The following is a 21469-nucleotide window of genomic DNA, read 5'->3' as shown; positions in this document are numbered from 1 at the left end:
AATACTGCTGCCAGGCGGCTCTACCTCACTCACCGCTCCATTTCTGCTTCTCCGCTACGCATATCTCAACACTAACTTCCCATATCTTCTACAATTAAATATAAAACCATAGTAATGACATACAAAAGTCTCAACGACACTGTCCCCCCTTACACCTTAGCCCTCATCCACAAGGACATACCCACGCGCCCCCTATATTCTGTGACATCTGTCTTTCCTCCCACCTTATTACTTCCTCTGACTCCTGTTTGCAACACTTCTCCCGCACTGCCCCCTCTCTCTGGGACTCCCTTCCATGCACCCTCAGACTCTCCCCCAGCTCGCACTGCCCCCTCTCTCTGGGATTCCCTGCCATGCACCCTCAGACTCTCCCCCAGCTCGCACTGCCCCCTCTCTGTGGGATTCCCTGCCGTGCACCCTCAGACTCTCCCCCAGCTCGCACTGCCCCCTCTCTCTGGGATTCCCTGCCGTGCACCCTCAGACTCTCCCCCAGCTCGCACTGCCCCCTCTCTGTGGGATTCCCTGCCGTGCACCCTCAGACTCTCCCCCAGCTCGCACTGCCCCCTCTCTGTGGGATTCCCTGCCGTGCACCCTCAGACTCTCCCCCAGCTCGCACTGCCCCCTCTCTGTGGGATTCCCTGCCATGCACCCTCAGACTCTCCCCCAGCTTGCACTGCCCTCTCTCTGTGGGATTCCCTGCCATGCACCCTCAGACTCTCCCCCAGCTTGCACTGCCCCCTCTCTCTGTGGGATTCCCTGCCATGCACCCTCAGACTCTCCCCCAGCTTGCACTGCCCCCTCTCTCTGGGATTCCCTGCCATGCACCCTCAGACTCTCCCCCAGCTCGCACTGCCCCCTCTCTGTGGGATTCCCTGCCATGCACCCTCAGACTCTCCCCCAGCTTGCACTGCCCCCTCTCTCTGGGATTCACTGCCATGCACCCTCAGACTCTCCCCCAGCTTGCACTGCCCCCTCTCTCTGGGATTCCCTGCCATGCACCCTCAGACTCTCCCCCAGCTTTCAGATGTTTAAACAGTCCCTGAAAACCCACCGTTTCAAGAAAGCCTATCTGCCATCTCTCTGACATCCAACTCCAACCCTATTGGGAGCAGCTGTGCGGCTGGACCAATCTCCACTCTTATCTCACACCCCCTGACTTTCACACTCCCAAACCTTAATGGGATCAGCTGTGTGGCTGGAATATACTGCGGTGCCACAATGAGCAGACACGTTACCCCTTATTACCTCTAGATTATAACCTCTCAGGAGGTAGCTGTGTGTGTGAGACAGACAGATAGACAGATAGACAGACAGACAGACAGATACTGACTGTGTGTGAAATACAGACAGGAGACAGTGTGTGTGAGCGACCGATACGGACACAGAGAGAATGTGAGCGAGACAGAGAGAGGGTGTGAGTGAGACAGACAGACAGAGGGTGTGAGAGACAGATAGACAGAAGGTATGAGAGAGACAGATAGAGGGGTTGGGTGGGTGTGTGTGTTTGTTTCAGGGAAGGGGATTACTGATCACTCAAGACCAGTGTACTCTTACATCAGCTGAGAGAGGGGGAGGAGCGCTGAGAGGGGGGTTGGATTTAAGGGAGGGGATATACTGCAGTTTGGGTTTTTTTGGGGGGGGGAGGGAGGAAGAGGATGAACAGAGGACAGTCTGGGCAGTAGGGGGAAGCAGCCAGGGTGCAGAGTTTGGGGTGGGACGGGGTTGGGGGTGTGTGTGAGGGGCTTGTCCCTGAGCAGCCAATGGACAGGTAGGACAGTGGCTGCTATTCTAGGAAGACAGGGACACAGAAGCCGGGGAAGGGGACGGACACGGTGACACGGGATGTGTGTGCTCGGGGACACAGGAACTTACACGTATAGACCTCGGTGCACTGTCCCGCTTCCCCCTCCCCAGACCCTCTCCCCTCCACCCCAGGACTCTGACTCTCCCCTCCACCCCAGGGCTCTGACCCTCTCCCCTCCACCCCAGGGCTCTGACCCTCCCCCCTCCACCCCAGGACTCTGACTCTCCCCTCCACCCCAGGGCTCTGACCCTCTCCCCTCCACCCCAGGGCTCTGACCCTCTCCCCTCCACCCCAGGACTCTGACCCCCCCTCCATCCCAGGGCTCTGATTCTCCCCTCCACCCCCGGACTCTGATCCTCTCCCCTCCACACCCGGACTCTGACCCCCCCTCCATCACAGGACTCTAACTCCCCCCCCTGCATCCCAGGACTCTGACCCTACCCATCTCACCGGCTGCAGGAGGCTGCTCTCTCCTTCTCTGTCCTAGTCATGCCGTCGTTCTCCGTGCGTACCGTGGGGTGAGTATCCGTGTGTGCAGGATGGGTGACCCCCTGAGTGCAGCGTATCAGAGACAGGCTCATACAGTCCTGGGTGTATATGTAATGTAGGATGACCCCCTGACTGCAAAGTATCAGAGACAGGATCATACAGTCCTGGGTGTATATGTAATGTAGGATGACCCCCTGACTGCAAAGTATCAGAGACAGGATCATACAGTCCTGGGTGTCTATGTAATGTAGGATGACCCCCCTGACTGCAAAGTATCAGAGACAGGATCATACAGTCCTGGGTGTATATGTAATGTAGGATGACCCCCTGACTGCAAAGTATCAGAGACAGGATCATACAGTCCTGGGTGTATATGTAATGTAGGATGACCCCCTGACTGCAAAGTATCAGAGACAGGATCATACAGTCCTGGGTGTATATGTAATGTAGGATGACCCCCTGACTGCAAAGTATCAGAGACAGGATCATACAGTCCTGGGTGTATATGTAATGTAGGATGACCCCCTGACTGCAAAGTATCAGAGACAGGATCATACAGTCCTGGGTGTATATGTAATGTAGGATGACCCCCTGACTGCAAAGTATCAGAGACTGGATCATACAGTCCTGGGTGTATATGTAATGTGGGGTATTTTTTTATTTAAAAAAAAAAAAAAAAACAATTTTACAAACATCAATACAAAAGCAACAAACATAACAAATTAAAATACACCATTTTACACTATATAAAGAAAATATTTGCACACATATCTGAACACCTGTAGGGTGTCTTCCTGACTTCACAGTATCGGGTATATATATATATATATATATATATATATATATATAACGGGAATAGACGTGTTAGTCCAGTTGTAAAAGTGCAGAATAAATTAGTTCTTCAGTATTAGGTAATACCTTTTTTTATTTGGACTAACAATTTATGTATCACCTAATACTGAAGAACTCATTTATTCTGCACTGTGTGTGTGTGTGTGTGTGTGTGTGTGTGTGTGTGTGTGTGTATGTATGTATGCATATATGTATGTGTGTATGTATGTATGTAGAGGTATCTGTACCATGTTAGCAGAGCTTAGTACAGAATTTAGCCACAGAACGGTATCATCTACTCGTTTTTTTGATTTTATATATATATATATATATATATATATATACACACATATGCTATAATGTATATTTATATAAGTATCTCTGTAAATACCCTGTATGTGTGTATAAAGGTATATGTGACCTCTATATGTACACTGTATGTTGGTGTGTGTATGTACAGTATATACCATGTATGTGTATATATGTATATCACTAGATACCCCCAGTGGCTGTATATACTGTAGCTATATGTGTACGTGTGGGTTATCTGGTTTTGGGGTCATAAGTCACTGTGAGGTAATGGCAGAATTAAGTGAAACAAGAGGAACCAGTCCGGCTAATAATATATTGAGACACCTCTGAGTGGGGCGGGCCTCTATGTACCCAGGACTCTGGGGGGTCAGTGGCTTGAGGGGGTAGGGCAATACATTCCAGGGGGGGATTGTGCAATGTGTATGGGGGGGGGGAGATCTGTGTTAGAGGGAAAGTGGGGGATAGATCTATTTTGAGGGGGTGGGGGGAACTTATCTCCCTGTGCAGCAATATAAGATTGTAAGCTCTTCAGGAAAGACTTCGTGGCTGCAAAGTTTTATGTAGGGGGGAGGGGGTGATTAATTTATTTATAACATGTGTTACCAGGAAGTAATACAGTGAGAGTTACTTCTCGCTTTCACGTATGTCCTGGGCACAGCGTTACGATGACAGATACATGGTGACAAACACATAGTTACAATGAGTGAGCAGGGAATACATTATATACCAGACATTGCAGGCACAGTTAGAGATAATATATATTATAGGCTTATGTAACAGTTACAGACCAGATTAAAGACAGCCTTAGTTTTGAAAGAATTCAGATTGGTGGGGGCTGTGAGAGTCTTCGGTAGATTGTGTGTTGGTGGGGGTGATGGGGTAGGGATGGTGGGGGTGATGGGGGAGGGATGGTGGGGGCGATGTGTGTGTTGGAGGGATGAGGATGACGGGGTGTGTTGAAGGGATGGTGGGGGGAGGGGTGTGTTGGGGGAATGAGGGGGTGATAGGTGTGTTGGAGGGGAGGGGGAGGTGGTGTGTTAGAGGGATGGGGAGGAGGGGGTGTTGGAGGGAGGGGTGTGTTAGATGGATGGTGGGGGGGAAGGGTGTGTTGGAGAGATGGTGGGGGGGAGGGGTGTGTTGAAGGGATGGGCAGGGGGGTGTGATGGGGATGTGGGGGGGGGTGTTGGAGGGAGGGATGGTGGGTGTGTGTATGTTGGGAGGGATGGTGGGGGAGTGGGGTGTTGGAGAGAAGGGGTGTGTTGGAGGGATGGGGAGAAGGGGGGTGTTGGATGGATGGTGGGGGCGGTGATGTGTTGGAGGAATGGTGGGGGAGGGTTGTGTTGGATGGATGGTGAAGGCAGTAATGTGTTGGAGGGATGGTGGGGGGAGGGGGGTGTTAGATGGATGGTGGGGGGGAGGGGTGTGTTTGATGGATGGGGTGTGATGGAGATGTGTGTTGGAGGGGATGTGTTGGTGGGAGGGATGGTGGGGGGGATGTGTGTGTTGGAGGGAATGTGGGGGAGGGGGTGGGTTGGAGGGATGGGGGGGGGGATGTGTGTGTTGGAGGGAATGTGGGGGAGGGGGGGGTGTTGGAGGGATAGTGGGGGGGATGTGTGTGTTGGAGGGATGGTGGGGGGATATGTGTGCTGGAGGGATGGTGGGGGGATATGTATGCTGGAGGGATGGGGGGATGTGTGTGTTGGAGGGATGGGGGGATGTGTGTGTTGGAGGGAATGTGGGGGAGGGGGTGGGTTGGAGGGAATGTGGTGGAGGGGGTGTGTTGGAGGGAATGTGGGGGGAGGGGGTGGGTTGGAGGGATGGGGGGGGGATGTGTGTGTTGGAGGGAATGTGGGGGAGGGGGGGTGTTGGAGGGATAGTGGGGGGGATGTGTGTGTTGGAGGGATGGTGGGGGGATATGTGTGCTGGAGGGATGGGGGGGATGTGTGTTTGTTGGAGGGATGTGTGTGTTGGAGGGAATGTGGGTGAGGGGTGTGTTGGAGGGAATGTGGGGGAGGGGGTGGGTTGGAGGGATGTGTGTGTTGGAGGGAATGTGGGGGAGGGGTGGGTTGGAGGGATGGGGGGCTGGGGATTAATGGGGGAGTTGTCTGTTGGGCGGGATGTATCTGGGGGGGCTTACCCTGTCTCTCTCTGGCAGGCTGTGCTCCCGGACGGTCCGAGGATGGGTGGAGGCTCAGCGGGTGAGATCCCGGGGGGACACGCTATGAGTGTCCTGAGCGGGCAGATGGAGCGTCTCCCCCCGGCGGTCAGAGAGTTTGTGGTGGGAGGAGCTGAGCTCTGTGACCCCCAAAACATCCACATCTGTGACGGGACCCCCACTGAGAACGAGACCATCCTCACCTTACTGCAGCAGGAGGGAATGATCAGGAGACTGCACAAATACCCCAACTGGTGAGAGCGCTCGGTCTGCATACCCCTCTCTCTCTCTGCGTGTCTCCCTCTCTCTCTCTCTGCGTGTCTCCCTCTCTCTCTCTGCGTGTCTCCCTCTCTCTCTCTCTGCGTGTCTGCCTCTCTCGCTCTCTGCGTGCCTCTCTTTCTCTGCGTGCCTCTCGCGCTCTCTGCGTGCCTCTCGTGCTCTCTCTGCGTTCCTCTCGCGCGCGCTCTCTCTGCGTTCCTCTCGCCCGCTCTCTCTGCGTTCCTCTCGCGCGCCCTCTCTGCGTTCCTCTCGCGCGCCCTCTCTGCGTTCCTCTCGCGCGTCCTCTCTGCGTTCCTCTCGCGCGCCCTCTCTGCGTTCCTCTCGCGCGCCCTCTCTGCGTTCCTCTCGCCCGCCCTCTCCTGCGTTCCTCTCTGCGTTCCTCTCGCGCGCCCTCTCTGCGTTCCTCTCGCGCGCCCTCTCTGCGTTCCTCTCGCGCTCTCTATCTGTGCCTCTCGAGCTCTCTCTGCGTGCCTCGCGCTCTCTCTGCGTGCCTCTCGAGCTCTCTCTCCCCCTCGCTGTCTCACACACAGCTGGCTCACTCTCTCCCCCCCTCTCTCTCTCTCTCCCCCTCCCTGTCTCCCACACACAGCTGGCTCACTCTCTCCCCCCCTCGCTGTCTCCCACAGCTGGCTCACTCTCACTCTCTCACTCCCTTCTCTCTCACTCCCCGTCTCTGTCTCACACACACAGCTGGCTCACTCTCTCCCCCCCTCGCTGTCTCCCACACACAGCTGGCTCACTCTCTCCCCACCTCTATCTCCTCCTAGCTGTCTCTCACACACAGCTGGCTCAGTCTCTCCCCCCCTCTCATAGCTGGCTCACTCTCCCCCCCCCCCCTCCCTGTCTCCACACACAGCTGGCTCACTCTCTCCCCACCTCTCTCTCCCCCTAGCTGTCTCTCACACACAGCTGGCTCACTCTCACTCAATCGCCCCTTCTCTCTCACTCCCCGTCTCTGTCTCACACACACAGCTGGCTCACTCTCTCCCCCCCTCGCTGTCTCTCGCACACAGCTGGCTCACTCTCTCCCCTCCTCTCTCTCCCCCTCGCTGTCTCTCACACACAGCTGTCTCTCACTCCCCCTCTCTCACACACAGCTGTCTCTCACTCCCCCTCTCTCACACACAGCTGTCTCTCACTCCCCCTCTCACACACAGCTGTCTCTCACTCCCCCTCTCTCTCACACACAGCTGTCTCTCACTCCCCCTCTCTCACACACAGCTGTCTCTCACTCCCCCTCTCTCACACACAGCTGTCTCTCGCTCCCCCTCTCTCTCACACACAACTGTCTCTCACTCCCCCTCTCTCACACAGCTGGCTCTCTCACTCCCCCTCTGTCTCACACACAGCTGTCTCTCACTCCCCCTCTCTCTCACACACAGCTGTCTCTCACTCCCCCTCTCTCTCACACAGCTGTCTCTCACTCCCCCCTCTCTCTCACACAGCTGTCTCTCACTCCCCCTCTCTCACACACAGCTGTCTCTCACTCCCCCCTCTCTCACACAGCTGGCTCTCTCACTCCCCCTCTCTCACACACAGCGGTCTCTCACTCCCCCTCTCTCGCACACAGCTGTCTCTCACTCCCCCTCTCTCACACACAGCTGTCTTACACAGCTGGCTCTCTCACTCCCCCTCTCTCACACACAGCTGTCTCTCACTCCCCCTCTCTTACACACAGCTGTCTCTCACTCCCCCTCTCTTACACACAGCTGTCTCTCACTCCCCCTCTCTCTCACACACAGCTGGCTCTCACTCACTCTCTCTCACACACAGCTGGCTCTCACTCACTCTCTCTCACACACAGCTGTCTCTCACTCCCCCTCTCTGTCACACAGCTGGCTCTCTCACTCCCCCTCTCTCACACACAGCTGTCTCTCACTCCCCCTCTCTCTCACACACAGCTGGCTCTCTCACTCCCCCCTCTCTCTCACACACAGCTGGCTCTCCTCACTCCCCCCCCTCTCTCGCACACAGCTATCTCTTACTCCCCCTCTCAGTCTCACACACAGCTGTCTTTCACTCCCTCTCTCACACACAGCTGTCTCTCACTCCCCCTCTCTCTCACACACAGCTGTCTCTCACTCCCCCTCTCTCACACACAGCTGTCTCTCACTCCCCCTCTCTCTCACACACAGCTGGCTCTCTCACTCCCCCTCTCTCTCACACACAGCTGGCTCGCTCGGACAGACCCAAAGGACGTTGCTCGTGTGGAGAGTAAGACGGTTATTGTGACAGAGAGTCAACGAGAGACTATCCCCATCCCCAGCGCCGGCGTAAAGGACAGCTCGGAAACTGGATGTCACCCCAGGACTTCAGAGCGCAAAGAGAGAGCGTTTCCCCGGCTGTATGAGAGGTCAGTCACAGGCCCACAGTGAACTGTCTCTTTCTGCTGGGAACTCTCTGACGAGTTCTCTATCTCTCCGTCCTTTCCTCCCCTCTCATTCCTCTCTCCCCCTCTATTTTCACCTCCTTTCCTCCCCTATTCCCTCACCCCTAAACCATTAATTCCCACCTTATCTTCCTCTCATCTGTACCTCCCCCTAATTCCTCTCACCCCCCTAATTCCTCTCCCTCATTCCTCCCCCCCTTATGCTCTATGCCCCCCCTCCCCCCCTCATGCGCTCTCCCCTCACGTTCTCTCTCCACCCCTCACACTCTCTCCCCCCCCTCATGCGCTCTCCTCCCTCACGTTCTCTCTCCACCCCTCACACTCTCTCTTCCTCCCCTCACGTTCTCACTCTCTCCACCCTCACCACGCTTTCCCGCCCTCTCTTCACCCCCATTCCCCTCCCCCCCCCCCCCCCCCCACCTTCTCTCTTCCCCTCTGTGACGGGAGACCAGGACTAATACCAGGTATCCACTCGCCAGACAGAAACATTATACAATTAATTTATTGGAAAAAAGTTATCCACAACTGTACAAATAAACAGACAACACATACTCACAACTGAGGAAACTGGGGAAACCCTGCAGGCCTAGTCGCAGAGACCTCCCCCAAGGAGATTTCCCGTTATCCTGCACTGCAGTGCTTACAGGAACTATTCTTGGACCTGACCGACCTCCTGCCTGGAACCGGTACAGGAACTGGCACTGCAGCTGGAATCCTCTCAGCCAAGAGAGAGAGAGCTGAGCTGAAGCCAAAGCTGAGCTGAAGCGAGCTAGGGTCTCCCTCCCACCTGTTTATACCCTTAACCCACCATGTTGCAACATTCAGGCAGGTGCTGGCTATGTGTCCGGGTCCTGATTGGTGGCTAGAAATGCAACATTAAAAAAAAGCAGCATACAAAGAGTTACAGGGAAAGGTCGCAGACACTTTGCAACTTTCCAACTGAACATAAAGTTAACCCCTGGTCCCTGAGGTGCTGGAACCAGGCAACATCGTATATATACGATCTATGTATATATGTATATATGTCTAAGACATGCAAATGAACATACAGTAATATTTACAGTTGCTATATATATATATATATATATATATATATATATGTATATATGTATATATATATATGTATATATATATATATATATATATGTATATATATATATATGTGTTACCGTTCCGAGGTGTCTGGTAAAGCAAGAGACAGCACTCAATTGTAGAAAACTTCACAAAGTGTATTAGTGAAAATAGTGTTACATCAAGAAACCCAACGTTTCGGTCCTCCAAAATGGGACCTTCCTCAGGGGATATATATTTAACACATAACACACTGTATTACTGACAGGTAGGGGTAATGGCGGCTTAACCTTTATTAACAGCAGCCATATTTACCCCCTACCTGTCACACCCCCCTCACGCTCTCTCCCTTCACCCCCCTCACGCTCTCTCCCGTCACCCCCTCACGCTCTCTCCCTTCACCCCCTCAAGCTCTCTCCCTTCACCCCCTCACGCTCTCTCCCTTCACCCCCTCACGCTCTCTCCCTTCACCCCCTCACGCTCTCTCCCTTCACCCCCTCAAGCTCTCTCCCTTCACCCCCTCACGCTCTCTCCCTTCACCCCCTCACGCTCTCTCCCTTCACCCCCTCACGCTCTCTCCCTTCACCCCCTCAAGCTCTCCCTTCACCCCTCTCACGCTCTCTCCCTTCACCCCCTCACGCTCTCTCCCTTCACCCCCTCACGCTCTCTCCCTTCACCCCCTCACGCTCTCTCCCTTCACCCCCTCACGCTCTCTCCCTTCACAACCCTCAAGCTCTCTCCCTTCACCCCTCTCACGCTCTCTCCCTTCACCCCTCAAGCTCTCTCGCTTCACCCCCCCCCCACACGTGAGCTCTCTCCCTTCACCTCCCTCACGCTCTCTCCCTTCACCCCCCTCACGCTCTCTCCCTTCACCCCCCTCACGCTCTCTCCCTTCACCCCTCTCACGCTCTCTCCCTTCACCCCTCTCACGCTCTCTCCCTTCACCCCCCACACGCTCTCTCCCTTCACCCCTCAAGCTCTCTCCCTTCACCCCCTCACGCTCTCTCCCTTCAACCCCCCCCCCCACACGTGAGCTCTCTCCCTTCACCTCCCTCACGCTCTCTCCCTTCACCTCCCTCACGCTCTCTCCCTTCACCCCCCTCACGCTCTCTCCCTTCACCCCACCCTCACGCTCTCTCCCTTCACCCCTCTCACGCTCTCTCCCTTTCACCCCCCCTCACGCTCTCTCCCTTCACCCCCCTCACGCTCTCTCCCTTCACCCCCCTCACGCTCTCTCCCTTCACCCCCCCCCACACGTGAGCTCTCTCCCTTCACCTCCCTCACGCTCTCTCCCTTCACCTCCCTCACGCTCTCTCCCTTCACCCCCCCTCACGCTCTCTCCCTTCACCCCCCCTCACGCTCTCTCCCTTCACCCCCCCTCACGCTCTCTCCCTTCACCCCCCCTCACGCTCTCTCCCTTCACCCCCCTCACGCTCTGTCCCTTCACCCACCTCACGCTCTCTCCCTTCCCCCCCCTCACACTCTCTCCCTTCACCCCCCTCACGCTCTCTCCCTTCACACCCCTCACGCTCTCTCCCTTCACCCCCTCACGCTTTCTCCTTCACCCACCTCACGCTCTCTATTCCCCCCCCCTCACGCTCTCTCTTCCCCCTCACCTCGTGCTCTCTTCCCCCCCCCCTCACGCTCTCTCCCTTCACCCCTCTCACACTCTCTCCCTTCACCCCCCGCGCGCTCTCTCGCTTCACCGCCTCACGCTTTCTCCCTTCACCCCCCTCACGCTCTCTCCCTTCACCCCCCTCACGCTCTCTCGCTTCACCCCCTCACGCTCTCTCCCTTCACCCCCCCCCCACACGTGAGCTCTCTCCCTTCACCTCCCTCACGCTCTCTCCCTTCACCCCCCTCACGCTCTCTCCCTTCACCCCTCTCACGCTCTCTCCCTTCACCCCTCTCACGCTCTCTCCCTTCACCCCCCACACGCTCTCTCCCTTCACCCCTCAAGCTCTCTCCCTTCACCCCCTCACGCTCTCTCCCTTCACCCCCCCCCCCCACACGTGAGCTCTCTCCCTTCACCTCCCTCACGCTCTCTCCCTTCACCTCCCTCACGCTCTCTCCCTTCACCCCCCCTCACGCTCTCTCCCTTCACCCCCCCTCACGCTCTCTCCCTTCACCCCTCTAACGCTCTCTCCCTTTCACCCCCCTCACGCTCTCTCCCTTCAACCCCTCACGCTCTCTCCCTTCACCCCCCCCCCACACGTGAGCTCTCTCCCTTCACCTCCCTCACGCTCTCTCCCTTCACCCCCCTCACGCTCTCTCCCTTCACCCAGCTCACGCTCTCTCCCTTCACCCGCCTCACGCTCTCTCCCTTCACTCTTCTGCCCCTCCGTACATCTCAGCCCTAATTTCTCGCTATGCACCATCCAGACTCTTGCGTTCTTCTCAAGGATGTCTTCTTTCTACCCCCTTTGTATCTAAAGCTCTCTCCCGCCTTAAACCTTTCTCACTGTCACGCTCTCTCACTTCACCCCCCTCACGCTCTCTCCCTTCACCCCCCCTGACGCTCTCTCACTTCACCCCCTCACGCTCTCTCCCTTCACCCCCCTCACGCTCTCTCCCTTCACCCCCTCAAGCTCTCTCCCTTCACCCCCCTCACGCTCTCTCCCTTCACCCCCTCACGCTCTCTCCCTTCACCCCTCTCACGCTCTCTCCCTTCACCCCTCTCACGCTCTGTCCCTTCACCCCCAACACGCTCTCTCCCTTCACCCCTCAAGCTCTCTCCCTTCACCCCCCTCACGCTCTCTCCCTTCACCCCCCCCCCCCACACGTGAGCTCTCTCCCTTCACCTCCCTCACGCTCTCTCCCTTCACCCCCCTCACGCTCTGTCCCTTCACCCCCTCACGCTCTCTCCCTTCACCCCCTCACGCTCTCTCCCTTCACCCCCCTCACGCCTTCTCCCTTCACCCCCCTCATGCTCTCTCCCTTCACCCCCTCACGCTCTCTCCCTTCACCCCCCTCACGCTCTCTCTTCCACCCCCACCTCACGCGCTCTCCCCTTCCCCCTCACGCTCTCTCCACCCCCTCACGCTGTCTCCACCACTCTCACGATCTCTCTCTCCCCCCTCTTCACGATCTCTCTCTCCCCCCTCTTCACGATCTCTCTCTCCCCCCTCTTCACGATCTCTCTCTCCCCCTCTTCACGATCTCTCTCTTCCCCCTCTTCACGATCTCTCTCTCCCCCCCTCTTCACGATCTCTCTCTCCCCCCTCTTCACGATCTCTCTCTCCCCCCTCTTCACGATCTCTCTCTCCCCCCTCTTCACGATCTCTCTCCCCCCGCTTCACGATCTCTCTCCCCCTCTTCACGATCTCTCTCCCCCCCTCCTCACGATCTCTCTCCCCCTCCTCACGATCTCTCTCCCCCCTCCTCACGATCTCTCTCCCCCCTCCTCACGATCTCTCTCCCCCCTCCTCACGATCTCTCTCCCCCCTCCTCACGATCTCTCTCTCCCCCCTCCTCACGATCTCTCTCTCCCCCCTCCTCACGATCTCTCTCTCCCCCCTCCTCACGATCTCTCTCCCCCCCTCCTCACGATCTCTCTACCCCCCTTCTCACGATCTCTCTCACGCGCTCTCTCCCCCTCCTCACGCGCTCTCTCCCCCCTCACGCTTTCTCCCATCCCCTTCATGCTCTCTCCCCCCTCATGCTCTCTTGCCACGCCCATCTCTCTCCCTCTGCTCTGTCTCCCCCTCACGCTGTCTCTCTCCCACCCCTCGTGCTCTCTCTCCCCCCCTCCCCCTCACGCTCTCTCTCTCTCCCCCCAGGCCGCACTATGTACGTGCTTCCCTTCAGTATGGGCCCACTGGGATCCCCCTTGTCTAAGTTTGGGGTGCAGCTGACCGACTCCCCGTATGTAGTTGCCAGTATGCGCATTATGACACGGATGGGCGCGCAGGTCCTAGAGGCGCTGGGGGACGGGGAGTTTGTGAAGTGTCTACACTCTGTGGGGCGGCCCCTCCCCCCTGAAAGGTAACCACCCTCCCCAGGCGTGTGTGTATATATATATATCCCATCCCTGTGTGTGTGTGTGTGTGTGTATATATCCCCTCCCTGTATGTGTATGTAGCCGAGTCCCCCTACCCTGCCTCCGGTTCGGGGTTACTCAGGCTGTTACTCAGACGTGCACACGTCATACCCGCCCACAACGAGGATCCAGCCCTTCAAAGGAGGTGTACCTGATGAGTATTCATTACTACCCAGACGATGATTCCTGCTGTATTTACAGCTTCATGAGCAGATACTTCCATTTTTGTGAGTGGCCTGTTTTTATCTTTTCGAATTAATGAAATATTATTACAGAGTTACGCTATGGAGGCGGCGCTGTCTTCTGTTGTTTTGATAGAATATATATATATCTTTCTAGAAATAATGCAGATAAAGTACAAAAGTTCATATAAAACAAAAAAGGGCGCAAAAAGAGAAAAACACAATAACTCATAGATCACTAAAATATTGATAAAATTGGCTAAATAAAACTTACATAGTAAAATGGGATCATGTAGATCCAATCAGCCACACGTGAGAATGAGGCACGAAAAAGGAGGGTCCCACACGTCCACAAGCCACGGATCTAAGTTGGGATATAGTCCGGTTCTCACTGCTAGGTGTTACTGCTGTGTGTGGCTGGAGTCCGCGTCCTCGTGCAAACAGGGGGATGGTCGTAGCTCCCAAGCGTACGTCGTCACGCCTACTCGCAGCTACGTGATGACTTCACCCCTACGCGTTTCGCGTCATATGACTCTTCTTCAGGGGGTTGGTCTTACTGATCCTATGGCCGTTTAAAATACCGGAATAGATAATTCCCCAGCCAATAGGGATCTTAGATAGTTGCAGTAAAGCCTTCCAATTAGTGTAACAACGGGTACTAACCCATAGAAAAGCAACTAAAACATGCATCCTATAACAATGAAATAGCACATACATATAGGCATGTATGAAAACAGTAAGACCAAGCCCCTGAAGAAGCGTCATATGACGCGAAACGCGTAGGGGTGAAGTCATCACGTAGCTGCGAGTAGGCGTGACGACGTACGCTCGGGAGGACGCGAGGACGCGGACTCCAGCCACACACAGCTGTAACACCTAGCAGTGAGAACCGGACTATATTCCAACTTAGATCCGTGGCTTGTGGACGTGTGGGAACCTCCTTTTTCGTGCCTCATTCTCACGTGTGGCTGATTGGATCTACATGATCCCATTTTACTATGTAAGTTTTATTTAGCCAATTTTATCAATATTTTAGTGATCTATGAGTTATTGTGTTTTTCTCTTTTTGCGCCCTTTTTTGTTGCATATGTTCCGGTCTAACCGCGCCGATCACGGGAGAACAGGAGCAGCGGAGGGATAACCGTTTATTTTGGATACCAAGGGACTTGTTTTGGGACAGCGCGCACTTTGCTCTTTAAAGTACCAAAGTTCTATATAAATGTGAACAACTTAGGCGCCACAATATCCATATGGTGAAAATGTGGTATCAGCGTCCCGCCGGGATCCGCCGCGGGGAGAGAGGATCTTCAATAGTCATCGCTGCTTCAGAAAAGATGAACCAATCCAATTGGCTTAAAGTTGGATCTCTGTTACCACGAAGGATACGGTCCGGCGCCTGCTATAGCGGCCCGCCCAGACAGCCGGCCAGATGGAAGGCGCCGGAACACGAACTATCGACGGCATTCGGGTCCCTCGGCGCCTTCCATCGGTGTCACCATCCGGTCGGTCCCCTGGGCGGGCCACCATCGCAGGCGTCGGACTTAATCCATCGTGGCAACGGAGATCCAACTTTAAGCCGGTTCTCCATCTCCCAGCTGCAGCCGGCGTCGGTTAGCGGCGCTTGTGCGGGCGCTTTATCTAATCTCTCTTTCACTTGTTTTATTCAGCGGAGTTACACCACACACACACATATTATATATAATATATATATTTATATATATATCTTCTCCCCACCCCCCAGCCCCCCTGGTGAACTCGTGGCCCTGTAACCCGGAGCAGACGCTCATCGCGCACGTTCCTGACGCCCGAGAGATCGTGTCGTTTGGCAGCGGGTACGGAGGGAACTCTCTGCTGGGGAAGAAATGTTTCGCTCTGCGAATCGCGTCACGTATCGCCAAGGACGAGGGCTGGCTGGCTGAGCATATGCTGGTGAGGGCAGCATGGTGCCTATGTGCCCCCCCCTTCTCCTGCCCCCTGGGGTCCCCCTTTCTCCTGCCTCCCCTCTCTCCGGCCCCCCTCTTCTGCCACTGGTAAGCCCTGTCTATCGTGCTTCCTCTTTATCCCGGTGGCCTCCCCCCTTTCCCTTCTGCCCCCCCTCTCTCCTGCCCCCTGGGGTCCCCCCTCTCTCCTGCCCCAGTACCCCCCTCTATCATACCCCTCTTTATCTCAGTGCCCCCCCTCGCTCTCTCCTGCCTTGGTAACCCCCCTCTATTTTGCCCCCTCTTTTCCCAGTGGCCCGCCTTTCCCTTCCCCCTCCCCACGCTCTCTCCTGCACCCCCTCTATCGTGCTCCCTCTTTATCTCGGTGCTCCCCCCCTTTCCCCTCTCATTGGGGTCTCTGTCCTGTCAGATTTTGGGCATCACAAACCCCGCGGGGCGTAAGAAATACGTCGCTGCCGCTTTCCCGAGCGCCTGCGGCAAAACCAACCTGGCCATGATGCGCCCGGCGCTGCCGGGGTGGAAGGTGCAGTGTGTGGGCGACGACATCGCCTGGATGAAATTCGACAGCCAGGGTGAGAAAGGGGGGGGGCGGGAGAAACAGTGAGGGGGGGCTGGTTGGGAGATAACGCTGTTTCTGGAGAGGGGTGGGGAAGAGGTAACACTGTGTTTGTGGGGGGGGGGGGGGGGAAGAGGTAACACTCTGTTTGTGGGGGGGGGAAGAGGTAACACTGTGTTTGTGGGGGGGGAGAAGAGGTAACGCTGTGTTTGTGGGGGGTAGGTAACGCTGTGTGTTTGTGGGGGGGGGAGAGGTAACACTGTGAGTTGGGGGGGGAGGAGGTGACGCTGTGAGTTGGGGAGGAGGTGACGCTGTGAGTTGGGGGGGGGAGGGGGTGATGCTGATTTGGGGGGAGAGAGGGTGATGCTGTGAGTTGGGGGGGGGCAGTGATGCTGTGAGTTGGGGGGAGGAGGTGAAGCTGTGAGTTGGGGGGGGGGGGCAGTGACGCTGTGAGTCGGGTCCCCTTTTAACCTCCCCCCATATCGCCCTCTCAGGCCGTCTACGAGCCATTAACCCAGAGAACGGGTTTTTCGGGGTTGCCCCCGGGACTTCGGTGAAGACAAACCCCAACGCCTTGCACACAGCCGAGAGGAACACCATCTTCACCAACGTGGGCGAGACCAGCGAGGGCGGCGTCTACTGGGAGGGTCTGGATCAGCCGCTGCCCCCCGGGGTCACTGTTACCTCATGGTTGGGGAAACCCTGGAAGCAAGGTTTGGAAACGTCCTGAGCTGGGCAATACTGCCCCCGTCAACTCTGCCCCCCCTCGCTCAATATCGCCCCCCCATAATACCGGGCCCCCCTCAACACTACCCCCTCCCTCAATACTGCCCCCCCCCCCATCACCCTCCCTCAATACCGCTGGGTAAAACTTCCCCCTACCCTTCACCAACGGAGGAAAATACTCCCCCCCCCCTTCTCACACCACTGCAGGGCACTGCTCCCCATACCCCCCAATACTAGGAAATACTGCCTTCTGTGGATCTCAAGGACACGTATATGACATGTAACATGTGTCCCGTGTTTGCAGGTGATAAGGATCCCTGCGCCCACCCAAACTCGCGATTCTGCGCCCCAGCCGCACAGTGCCCCATTATGGACGAGGCGTGGGAGTCCCCGGAGGGGGTCCCGATAGATGCAATCATCTTCGGCGGGCGCCGGCCAGAGGGTGAGTATATAGATACCTCACATGCAGGTGTACGGGTATAAGCATGGTGATATATACATACAGGAGTCATGTGATGTAATCTCCAGCCCATGTCTCCCCACTGCTGGATGAAGCCCCCCACCCCAATGATCAGCCGCTCTTCTCCACGTCGCTCTCATCTCCTCCTCCCATCTTACTTTGGGGCATCGTCTTGGCCTTTTAATCTCTCTCGGAATCCAGTGGAGTTCCATCTTTGTCCAACGATGGTCATTTCTTCTTGCGATGTGTCCGGCCCACCGCCATTTTAATGTCTCCCCCCGTGTGATGATAGAAACAGGAGGTGACACCTGCACACCCTATGTACAAGTGAAGGTTGGGTGCTCTCTGGGTAGGAATGAGATGGCAAACAGAGCCCTAACCAGGGATATCTCTGGAGGCGGGGGACTGAAGAGGGCGACCCCAACACTATGCACTCAGTTACCCTAATGTACAGTGAGCTCTAATTATAAGGCAGAGCTCTGTAGCCCTACACATGTGCTCATGGTTACCAGTGCACCCCAGGTGCCAGGGGTAACAGCAGCATGAGAGTAACATGGATACAAGTGAGAGAAGTCCCCTAGTAATCACTGTGTGAGCAGTGTGAACGGAACATAAACGCATCTCTTTATTGTAACGACAAATAATATAAAATAGTGTGGGGACACTGGAGACTGGGGTGGATTGTTTCTATAGTGATCTGTAAGGCTGCGGCCAGGGTGGCGCTGAGCGTGCGCGCTCACGCTGGCCGCGATGAAACACAATGAGGCAATGTGTGTGGCCAGCGCAGCGCTTTGCTTGCTCTGCAAGCAGCTAATTTGAATTTGTTGTCCGCAATGAGGGGCGTCACGGCCGCCCCCCTGAATCGCCTCCCCCCCCCCCGTGCGCACCTAGCCGGCCACAAATCTCCCGGCCGAGCAGGGAGCGTGACGTCACCGCGCATGAGCGGCAGTGCGCTCGCTCCCTGCCTGGCTGCCGCCTTGGAGAACATTCCCAGGAGATACACAGATCTCTCTACAGGCTGAACGGAAGAGAGAAAGGTAACACAAAGGGATACCAGGGGGGCAACGTTTCGGGGCTGAGGCCCTTCTTTTGGCCCGTTCCCACTAGATTAAAAGTAACTCTGGGGTGTGACTCCCTCTCTGAAAGAAAAAAAGCCCAGCCCAAGCAGATGCTCAACAGAGGAGACCACCCCTCAATATAAAGAACGGACATTACGTATAACCGGCCCGGTTCTGTGCAGTCAGGATAGGCGCCGGGCAGAGCGCTGAAGAGGGCCATGTGAGGCAAACGGATCCCGGCACTGTCTCGCTGAGACTCGCGCGACTCGGTAAAACTGCACCGCACGCACAGAATCTCACCTGGCCTTGTATACCCCCAGGCACCCCTTATCTGTTATCAGTTTTCTGCAGCGAACCAATCAGTGATCTCTCGCGGTGTGAAAACGGTTACGGACCTTGCAGTCTTTAATCCCATGTTTTTCTTAGCTAGTACATAGTCCCTTTCATTCCTGACAGGGGGGAGGGTGTATTTATTATTAATACTTATACTGTAGGGGAGTCATGTGATGTAAGGGTGTGATATATATACTGTATACTGTAGGGGTTATGTGTGTATGTGTGTATATATATAGGTGTACCCTTGGTGTACGAGAGCTATAACTGGACTCACGGAGTTTTCGTCGGAGCGTCAATGAGATCAGAGTCCACAGCGGCTGCAGAGCACAAAGGTGAGATCCCCCAACTCTTACTCCCCCCAAACCTGAGCTTCTATCCCCCCAAACCTGAGCTCCTATCCCCCCCAAACCACAGCTCTTACTCCCCCTCAAACCTGAGCTTCTATCCCCCCAAACCTGAGCTCCTATCCCCCCCAAACCACAGCTGTTACTCCCCCTCAAACCTGAGCTCCTTTCCACTCCAAACCTGAGCTCCTACCCCCCCCCCCAAACCCCAGCTCTTACACCCCCCCAGAACCCAGCTCTTACTCCCTCCAAACCTGAGCTCCTATCCCTCCCAAACCCCAGCTCTTACCCCCCAAACCCCAGCTTTTACTCCCCCCCCAACCACCTCAGCTCTTACCCCCCATCCATACCTAAGCTCTTACCCCCCCAAACTTCAGCTCTTACCCCCCCAAACTTCAGCTCTTATCCCCCCAAACCCCAGCTCTTACTCCCCCTCCCAAACCCGAGCTCTTACCCCCCCTCCCTCCCAAACCCGAGCTCTTACTCCCCCCTCCCAAACCTGAGCTCTTACCCCCCTCCCTCCCAAACCCGAGCTCTTACTCCCCCCTCCCTCCCTCCCAAACTGAGCTCTTACCCCCCTCCCTCCCAAACCCGAGCTCATACTGTTATCCCCCTCCTCACAAGCTCTCTCCTTCTCTCCCCCTCCTCCCCCCTCTCCCCCCCCCCTGCAGGTAAAGTTATCATGCACGACCCGTTCGCCATGCGTCCGTTCTTTGGCTATAACTTTGGCCACTACCTGTCCCACTGCTGAGCCTGCAGCAGGAGGGGGGCCGCCACCTCCCCAAAATCTTCCATGTCAACTGGTTTCGCAAGGACGGGGCTGGCCGCTTTCTGTGGCCCCGGCTTCGGGGAGAACGCCCGCGTGCTGGACTGGATCTTCCGCAGGGTGGAGGGGGAGGCGAGCGCCCGGCAGAGCGCCATCGGTTACCTCCCAGCGGAGGGGGGCCCTGGACCTCCAAGGGCTGGGGGGAGTGGACACGGAACAGCTGTTCGCCCTCCCAAAGGATTCTGGGAGCAGGAGGTCAGGGAGGTGGGGAGGTACCTGTCGGAACAGGTGAATGAAGACCTGCCTCCCCCCATCATGGAGGAGCTACGGGGTCTGGAGGAGAGGGTGAACCACATGTGAGGGGGGGGGGGGGAGAGAGAGCGGGCAGAGGGGGAGCAGTATGTGAGGGGGAAGAGGTGTGTAAACACAGGGGAGAATGATCTTACTCCAGCTACACACCTATGTTCATGTCCCCCTACCACGAGACACGGGGGCAAAGAGATGAGCCAATAATGTTCCCTGCCACGTGACACTGAAGAGGGCATGAGGGTGACACGGGAAGGAGACACCGCAGTCAGTGCCTTGCCACGCATGACCTGCCGGTGACGTGGCGGGGGACCTCAGGGATTGCGCCGCTCAGTCTGTTGATCAAAAAACAAATCTTACGTCTTTTTTATGAAAATAAATAATTTTTTAATGGTGGGATGAGTTGTGATCATGTGCGCGTCGACCGGTGTGTGTGCGCGCGTCGCCCGGTGTGTGTGCGCGCGTCACCCGGTGTGTGTGTGCGCGTCGCCTGGTGTGTGCGTGCGTCGCCCGGTGTGCGCTTCGCCCCATGTGCGTGTCACGGGGGGGAAGGGGGTTAGTCACACTGTCTTGCAGAGATACTCGAGACCCCCAGGGCAGAGTGACAGAGTCCTCACCCCCTCCCCCTCTTGATCCCAGTGACAGAGACCTCCCCCCGCTCCCCCGTTCACAGTGACAGACCTCCCCCCCTCCCAGAGAGACCTTCTCCCCCCCCCTTCAGTGACAGACCTCTCCCCCACATCAGATTGACATAGACCTCCCTCGTGATACAATGATTAACCCCTTCCCTGCCAGAGACCTGCAGAGCAACAATTAACCCCTTCCGTGCCAGAAACCTGCAGAGCAACGATTAACCCCTTCCCTGCCAGAGACTGGTAGAATGATTAACCCCTTCCCTGCCAGAGACCTGCAGAGCAATGATTAACCCCTTCCCTGCCAGAGACCTACAGAGCAATGAATAACACCTTCCCTGCCAGAGACCTGCGCAGATTAACCCCTTCCATGCCAGAGGTGCAGAACAATGATTAACCCCTTCCCTGCTAGACCCACAGAGCAATGATTAACCCTTCCCTGTCAGAGACCCGCAGAGCCATGATTAACCACTTCCTTGCCAGAGACCCACAGAGCAATGATTAACCTCTTCCCTGCCAGAGACCCAGACTAATGATTAACCCCTGCCCTGCCAGAGATCCGGAGAGCAATAATTAACCCGTTCCATGCCAGAGACTTGCCGAGCAATGGATTAACCCATTTCCTGCCAGAGACCTCCATAACAATGATTAACCCCTTCCCTGCCAGAGATCCGCAGAGCAATAATTAACCCATTCCATGCCAGAGATCCTTCTCTGAAAGAGACACGCAGAGCAATGATTAACCACTTTCCTGCCAGAGACCCGCAGAGCAATGATTAACCCCTTCCCTGCCA

At 56.0% G+C, this 21469-nt stretch overlaps 1 protein-coding gene across 1 annotated transcript; it reads left to right on the top strand.

Annotated features, from left to right (window-relative positions):
- The first annotated feature begins 1710 nt into the window (after positions 1–1710).
- On the top strand, positions 1711–20397 carry PCK2 (phosphoenolpyruvate carboxykinase 2, mitochondrial). The gene is given in 17 exon segments (XM_075569047.1): positions 1711–2322; positions 5592–5644; positions 5647–5845; positions 8041–8141; positions 8144–8185; positions 8188–8223; positions 13110–13337; positions 15293–15480; positions 15901–16063; positions 16542–16760; positions 17078–17215; positions 18864–18959; positions 19643–19714; positions 19717–19808; positions 19810–19911; positions 19913–19973; positions 19976–20397. Coding segments are annotated over 17 exon segments (1941 nt in total). The 5' UTR covers positions 1711–2293; the 3' UTR covers positions 20098–20397.
- The last annotated feature ends 1072 nt before the right edge of the window (positions 20398–21469 follow it).

The sequence above is a fragment of the Ascaphus truei genome, chromosome 13, assembly GCF_040206685.1.
Source record: "Ascaphus truei isolate aAscTru1 chromosome 13, aAscTru1.hap1, whole genome shotgun sequence".
Lineage (NCBI taxonomy): Eukaryota > Metazoa > Chordata > Amphibia > Anura > Ascaphidae > Ascaphus > Ascaphus truei.
This window is presented reverse-complemented; position numbering and strand designations above follow the sequence as displayed.